Source organism: Papaver somniferum, chromosome 9 (assembly GCF_003573695.1).
Source record: "Papaver somniferum cultivar HN1 chromosome 9, ASM357369v1, whole genome shotgun sequence".
Classification (NCBI taxonomy): domain Eukaryota; kingdom Viridiplantae; phylum Streptophyta; class Magnoliopsida; order Ranunculales; family Papaveraceae; genus Papaver; species Papaver somniferum.
In genome coordinates this window covers 39,621,421-39,629,791 of record NC_039366.1, presented here as the reverse complement: position 1 = coordinate 39,629,791, position 8,371 = coordinate 39,621,421, and the positions used below count along the sequence as shown (strand labels likewise).

Sequence of the window (8,371 nt, the reverse complement as noted above, 5' to 3'; positions counted from 1 at the left end):
GGGATAATATGAACAAATTTGTGGTATGGATTCCATGACTGGAGGAGTTCATTCAGTGACTTGTATTATTTCAAGCAAATCGTTAGGCCGACCTAGCGAAGCGAGGGACGGTTCTATATACGGTGACTTTGTGTCAATATGGGACATGACTGTTTTTTTCCAATTTCACAAAAAATATTGGATTTGTTTCAACGATGAAAGGACCTCACTACCCTTCCTTGATTTTTTTTCCTTCTTTAAACAGATGTAGATAATTACAATGTTGAGGACACTTTTGTAAAATGAAAAAAAAAACAGAATAGATTTAGAGGTCCTGGGATCGAATCCTAGACTCCTCCAAAATTTTTATTTTTTCCTCACTTTTTCTTCTTCTCTTCTTCCTATCCCTAATCTATTCTTTCTACCAAACAGTATTCGAACAGCAGTAGAAATCTCTCTCGAATCCTTTCTTCTTCGCGTCGAAATCGAAATCCAGTTTCATCTTCATAAATTTCACACCCTAAATCTCCATTCATCTTTACTCAGTTTCGACTTTAGAGTATAGAGTTTGGATTTGGTTGATTGGATATTCAATCTTTTCTAACCTGTAACCCTAAATTCAAAGTTGGGTGAATTGATTGAACCACCATCACCAAATTCGTCCTTTGCTTTCTACACCACTACCATAAAATCACCATTAACGGTATGAGTTTTATCAACTGTAAATCTCTGCTTTCAATTCGATGCTTAAATTTGTATAAAACTATGGGTTGAAGAGTTAATTATGGGCTGACCCATAGGGAAATCAGGAAAAGGCGTCTTTGGGGCAGCAAAAGCCTGGTTTCATATTGTATTCATTAAATGAAAATTTGATGGTTGGTCCTAAGCCCATTAAGTTAGTTATACTAGGGTCCAACCGTATTTTAGACTTATCACTAGGTCCATAGTTATTTGAAACAAGCAAAATGACCACATTACCCTAGAGCTAAACACGTGTGGAGAATGCACCACATTCTTACGGTTTTATTTCCCGTACTAAAACCACTGAAATGGTCAGAAATTCATTAAATGAATTTTAACGTTACACTACAGAGAGAATTTATTCAGAGAAAACAGATCTCAAAATCCATTCTCAAAATAGAAAATAAAACCCAAAATCATTCAGAGATTTTGCTTAAACAACGATTCTGATTCAGAGAAAAACCCTAAAAACCCAGATTCTTTCCTTCTGATAATGGTTAAAATAAGGAAAATCACAAGAACAATCCAAGAAGAAGAAACTATAATGGATGACAGCACTGCTTCTAGGTCATCAGAAGACGATTCAAGAATTTCAAGACGAAAATCAAAGAGGAAAAAGAGTAAGAAGGTTGTAACACCAAAACCAAAGAAGAAAGCTGCTAAAAGTTCATCTGGCGATGAATCTCCAGATGTACTAAGCCGAAAAGGAAGAAGACTGAGTATAAAGGCACCAAAACAGACAAAAGGTATTATTTCTAAAACTTTCAATATGTTTTTTTATGTTTCTGGGACATAGATCCACTAGTACATATGTGATGTACTGATGAAAAATTGATGAATACCTATCATAGTTTACATGCAACTTCTATCTTGTGTTTCTAGCACTTAGATTTGGTAGTACATAACTATAAAACTGTAGAATAATAATCAAAAGTGATTTCCAATGTGATTTGTTTGTTTCTGATACATAGAACCACCAGTACATATGTGAAGTACTTGGTTTTTTTTTATGATTTAGGGTCTTTTTTGCCAGTAGATAAGTCCAATAGTGAATGGGTAACATTGTTTATGTGTCTCTTTATCGTTGTCATTAGATAGCTCAAAAACTGTTGAGGCAATAATCTTGGATTGTCAGTACATAATTCAAAAATTGTTGAATAACAGTGTATGACATGCCTATATTTGCAATTCTGAGACATAACAGTGTTTATGTACTCTAAATTCAATAATTTTTTCATTATGCATCAACCTTTTTTTTCCTTTATGAAATAATGAACTTTGGATATGCAGTACATAAGACCAATACTGATTGTTTCTGTTTTAGAGATGATGATTGTGCATAAATGCTATACTGAAACAAAACTAATTAAATTTTGCAGGTAAGGTTCTGCCAAAATCTGTTAGGAAGTTTTACAGGTCTGGTTTCACAGCATTACATAGCCTAGTTTCCAGAATGAAGGCGAGTAATTATACATTGAGTGAAGCCCAGTTACAAAAGATAGGTGAATCTTCTTATGGACAGATTTTCTTAATGTTCGGGCACACTAAGTACACAGAAAAACATTGGGAAAAGTTAGAAGGTGTTGTTAAAAAGTACTTAAAGTGTTACAGAAGGGGCCGAGTAAATAATAAGCTCATATTTGAGTTTGTTAGAAGAGGTTCAACGCACATTGTCAAGTCGACACCAGAAAAAATGGGTGTAATGTTTGGAATGCCAAGAATGGCAGGAAGAAGAACTGATGACACCTTTTTGATGAGAGGCGACGGTTGGAGAAAGAAAACATTCTACATCAGACACTTTGGCAAGAGCAAGAATGTTACAAGACCAATGCTACAGAATGCAATCTTGAAGCTGCTCAAGCGTACTGGAATCAATAAGAAGAATTCTGAATCTGAAGGTGGTGAAGACAATGATAAAGAAAGTGAAGATGATACCGAAGATGAACAAGTACCAGACAGTGAGGATGATGAAGATATTGAGTATACGGTACCAAGAGTAGAAACTGAACAAACTACGGAAGATATGGTCAGGCTACTATGTCTGTTTATGTGTATTACTTTATTTTTTAAAACAAAAGATGCTCATAAACTCAAAGAAAAGTATTTTGGTTTAGTTGATGATATCGAGAAGTCAAAGAATGTATCTTGGCCCGACCTGATACGTAGTTTCTTAGAGAAGAAAATCAATCAGAATTACAACACTCCCGAGGACATCACTGGTTGTTTCGTCTATTTGCTGGTATGATTGCTAGTACAAGTTTTTTTTCTCAAGTACATATTTCCTGTACTGTCAATTTAATATTCTGTATTTGATTCTATTAATGTTACTTTGTCACAGTTGTTGTATGCGGAGCATACTCACTTGGTGAAACCACTGGCGTTACCAGATGATCGATACCTGCCAAGAGCAGCAAGGTGGAACATCAAAGAAATATATGTCGAGTTTCTAAAGGATATGGAGACTTCGCAATACACAGTAAGCCCCCAACAAAAACCAGTACATCTTACTAGGATAAGTTTTACTCCCTCCGTCCCACTCCTAAGTGACCTATTTGATTTTAGATTTTTTCCCAATGATAAGTGACCTATATCACTAAACAATGAGATATTCCGGAATTATCCTTTTAGTTAATTATAAATAATATATGAAATATGTATAATTTGATAGGCATGTTTATATTCGTTACGTAGGTGTTTTAAAATGCTTTTCAATTGTATGAAATTTGCGAACATCCGTGGAGTATTTTGAGAGATAAACCATTTTTAAATTTCACTAGTTATTATTCATAAGGGTATAATTGTAAAAAATGATTAAAAATACTATTTTCCTTGCTTGCCTTAAAAATTGTGCAAATTTCAAATAGGTCACTTAGGAGTGGGACGGAGGGAGTATATCATTATGCTTTCTTGTCATTTTGGTTTAGGAGACAATGATGCACCAGTACATATTTCAAAAACTGATTAAAGTGGGTCCATTAAATATAATTATTTATGTTTTCATACATGAAATGATTTTTTGTTTTGACAGTATCAGAAAAGCATTTTTATGTTAGACCAAATGATTGTGTGTGTTATGTACTATTGATTTGAGTATATATATGTTATACTGATACAAAAACTGGTGAACTTTCATTGTCTTTTCCAGTTCTCCAAGGAATTGAAGGAACCATATACTCCGGATGAGAAGGAAATGTTGAATAAAATTGCTGAAAGGCTTCCAGTTGAAGACGTACCAGTGGAAGAAGATTGGAAAGAGAAGTTCGAGGATTTGGAAGAAACGCATGAAGATTTGAGGCTTACAATTGCTTCAAAATGGGGTGAGTTACAGAGCAGCAAAGAGGACGGCCTCCCCATGGATGCGATTAAACTAGAAGAGCTTTTGAGTGATATATATTACAGGGCTTACCAACCTCCAGAATCAAACTCTGAAGATGAAGAATACACACGACAACATTCCGTCAGCAATTACTCCCTTAGTAACAGAGGTTGAAAAGGAAATTCAAGTTGATGCACAAGAAACACCAAATGCATAGAATACTACTCCAACTATGCCTGTTATGGGGAGCTCTGAAAAAAATCTCACACAATTTGATTTTGAGGTTTCACAGTTTAAAATTTGGGCTCGAATTGATTTGGAGCGAAAGGTGAAAGAGCTGCAAGAGGAAAAGAGCATGTCAGAACCGTCACAGGTAAGTTATATTCCTTCTAGTATTAGTTTTGTTTGTAAAAAACAAAACTTGTCAGTACATATCTACTATATTGAAAAAACATACAAGTGCGTATCTGCATTACTGATTAAAAACATATCACCTTATGTTGAATAACAGACTGAAAAGGCTCAACTCCAACAAACAGCAGCGACACAAGTTCTTGGTAATATTGAAGCGGAAATTGGTTCTCTTAGAAATAGACAGGTGAGCAAATTGAACGTTACACTTCTTATGGTTCATTTTATCCTTTGTCGTACTGTAAGGTGACTTGGTTTGGCACTTCATATATGTAGGGTGCATCTATTGAAGAAATGTTGCTGAATATGCAGTTTATGCCCTTGGTTTGTGAGTTGCCGAGTCTCAAAGAACTGCATACTGTGCCGATGGAGAAACTGATTGACTTGGCCTTCCATGGCAAGGGTATTTATACCGACGAGTACTCAAAGTATCTAGAAGCTGATATGGGAGATCCTTATCCATCCTTAGGAAGTATTTCTCTGGAGTACCCGTCGACTGGTAGTTTACCAAGCTTGGAAAAAATGGAATCTTCTCAAATCTTTGAAAAATATTATGCTAAAGATCTGGATCCTCCATCACAAGTTTCAAGAACAACTTTTGACTTAGGTTTAGGACCAAATGATCAAAATGTTGAAAATTGAGAAGAAGTGAAGCAACCTGCAATTGATCTAGGTGCAACTGATCCACCTCAAACCCATCTTGCAGCTGTGCCTGCGCATAATGAAGCTCCAGTTGGTATAGGAGCATCAGATCAAGCTCAAATGGATCCCTCGGCTGAGAAAGCTCAAATCAATACTGCACATACTCTTAATGAAGCCTCTGAAATTGTTTTAGCCGCAGTCGTACAAGCTCGTATGAAAGATGATCTTCAGCAAACTCAATAAGAAGTATGAACATGTTAGAGGAGTGCTAAAATATTCAAGTTTATAGAAAGGGTATGAGTTATAACATACTGGTGTACAACTATCTACACACATAAAAATAAATGACTGCCACATTTAATAAGAGTGATTTTATACCTTCGCTTTTCAGATTTTCCACCCTCGTCATCACCACCTTTTCTACCCTCTTTGTCAATGTCATCACCGCGCATATCACCACCTTTGCCACATTGCAGATCATCATCATGAATATCACCACCTTTGCCACCACCCTCCTCCTCATCCTGCTGATCATCACCACCTTTGCCACCACCGTCCTCCTCATCCTGCTCCTCATCACCACCTTTGGCACCACCATCCTCCTCATCCTGCTCCTCATCACCACCTTTGGCACCACCATCCTTCTCATCCTCATCACCCTCCTCATCCTGCTCTTCATCACCACCTTTGCCACCACCATCCTCCTCATCCTCATCACCCTCCTCCTCCTGATCCTTATCACTATCATCCACATCATCAGCTTTGCCACTTCTATTGCCTTCCTGACCTTCCTCCTCATCATCATCACTATCATCATCATCACTGTCATCCACATCACCAGCTTTGCCACTTGTCTCACCTTTCTCACCTTGCTCCTCCTCCTGCTCATCATAAGCATGCTCATCCTCACTTTGTAATTATTTGTTTAATGAAATGATTTCTTGCAAGGTTTCAACAAATAAATCAACAACATCCTTATCATTTTGCACATTCCTCAGATCAGCTTCATAAATTTTCTTGGCTTTTTCTTCAATGAAGCTAACAAGCTTTTGATGTTTAACTTGCAAGTCTGAAAGCTCTTCCAATGCTTTATCTCTTTGATGTCGTGCTTCGTACAGCTTTTCCTTCAGTGCATCTGTGCTATGTTGTTGCATGTTCTTCATGTACTCTTCCATAACTTATTGCTGATCATCACTCCAAGGTTTTACCCATCCAGGTTGCATCTGAAAACATGCCAAAGTATCAACATGGATAACAGGTGTACATCTTTTTACATCTATGTTACAGGTGTATATTGTTGTACACATGACAAAATTTTGTCACCATTTTGTAAACCTTATCAAGGTGTATATCTAATGTACACATCTAGGAAGAAATCACTATCGTAAGAAAGTTATCGAGTTACCTTTTTCATAGCTTCATTAATGTCTTTCTCTATTGTATTGCTGATGTCACTTATCACCCACCTTAGAAACCTAGGAAAACCTCGTTCATTGCTTGGCGTCATGTTGTTGTTGTGTTCACCAAACCAATACTGCATTGACAAACAGGTAAAAGAGTTAGAAATATTAGGACCCAACAGATACAGTGAACAAAAGCATGTAAATTGGTACAACTTAAAACTTGTGTAAAACAATGTACACATGTAAACTCAGCAACAGGTAAACCATACAACCATTAACTTTAAGTGGTTCCTCAACATTTTTCCTTATGCTATCCATTAAATATTTATGTATATGCACTGGCCAGTTGGTTTTTTTTCATTCTTTCGAACGATTCAAAGTAGAGAGCAAATTTTCTCTTAGTAATCCCGCTTACATTTCCTGTGGTAAAAAAACAGTGATGCACAGATACATCGCAAACAACACTAACAAGTCTTCAGCATTCCTCTCAATCTAGATATCCAACTTTGGTTTTAACTTCATTATACGCAAGATTTCATTCTCGACATCTAGTTTCCCCAACTTGGATTTTTCCTTCAGTTTCAATCGGTTTATTAGTGAACCGAATCTCTGCTCAGCTCTAGTTTTGGTACATTCTCCTTCAAAAGGTTCTGATCCCACCATTTGTAATTCAAAAATGAAGAACAAATCTTCTGGCATACTCTCTACTTCCACAAACTTTTTCTCCTTGGCAGTATTGAAAACAAAGACATTTTTTCCTGAATGATCATGGCGGAACTGGTTCACAATCTTCAAGATTGATTCTGGATTTGTAGTTGCAGGAAATCCTACACTACACCCCTCACAAGATTTCATTAACATTCAACTCATTTTAGATGAACAATCTTAATTTTATTGATGAATCTTTGAACAATCTTACAAGAAAAGATAAAGGAATCAAGAACCACCACTACTCTAGATTTTCTCTCTCCTATTTACTTGTTTCTCAATTAGAAAAAGATCTCTTTTTCCTTTACAACTATTTATAGGAAAATACGTAGTTGATGACAGCTAATCTATCCTTTATTTTCGGATATGGTTTGCGACATTCTCGCAACCTCACAAATATTAATCTCGCAAACTCTCTAATTTTCGCAGGACTCTCACATCTTTCTCATGATTCTAGCTGACGTCATTTATTATATCATTTGTGAAATTATTCTGCGATGTTGTTGTGTTGTGTTGTTAATTTCGCTGAGGCATTATTGCTGCGAGATTCTGATCCTACATCTTGCCTCTTCTCATATCTTCTCTGCAAAGTATAGAATGATGTGAGAAATGCCGCAGCTGTTCATCTCTTCATATTCTGCATTTATCACACGCATCTTTTTTCTCATATGTATCTTGACACGTCTCTTATAATTGCTGCCTTTAACTGTTTATATCTTTCCGCATTAATCGTGTTTATCTTCTCGATAAAAAATTTCTTCTATATATATTATTTCTCATTCTCTTTTTCTCTCTTTTTATTTTCTCTGCAACTTCACCGTTCTTCTGCAAATTCCATTATTGCAATTTTTCTTCTTTCTTTCTTCTTTCAATCTTTTTAAGTTCTTCTTCATCTTCATATTGTTCCCTCTGTAGATCTTCATCATTTGTAATTTTCTTCGAAAGAATCTTCCTGCTACTGTTTTCCATGGATTCATCAAGGTTAGTTTTCTTTTTTCTTCCTTATGGGTTTTGCTGAAATTAATCTTGGTTACTGCCTTATTTGATGTTGTTTATGTGATTCCCATACTGTTGTTATTTCAGCAAAAGCGCCTCTAACACTAAATTCACGGTTCAGAACCCTAATATTCCCAAACCGCAGCATAAGATTGTTGTACATAAAAGAAAGTCT

At 36.0% G+C, this 8,371-nt stretch overlaps 1 protein-coding gene across 1 annotated transcript; it reads right to left on the bottom strand.

Annotated features, from left to right (window-relative positions):
- Positions 1–5,411: 5,411 nt before the first annotated feature.
- LOC113311837 (prostatic spermine-binding protein-like) lies at positions 5,412–6,264 on the bottom strand. The gene is made up of 3 exons (XM_026560640.1): positions 6,061–6,264; positions 5,468–5,970; positions 5,412–5,415 (listed from the first exon to the last, which is right to left on the bottom strand). The coding sequence occupies exons 1-3, from the start codon at positions 6,262–6,264 to the stop codon at positions 5,412–5,414; spliced, it is 711 nt and encodes a 236-aa protein (XP_026416425.1).
- Between the last annotated feature and the right edge of the window lie 2,107 nt (positions 6,265–8,371).

Bases quoted from the DNA above. Each gene is read 5' to 3' on its own strand.
- LOC113311837 (XM_026560640.1), bottom strand. From the start codon at position 6,264: ATGGAAGAGTACATGAAGAACATGCAACAACATAGCACAGATGCACTG. The intron at 5,971-6,060 runs GTTGTTGATTTA...TATGATGAGCAG, and splicing joins ATGTGCAAAATGATAAGGAT to GAGGAGGAGCAAGGTGAGAA.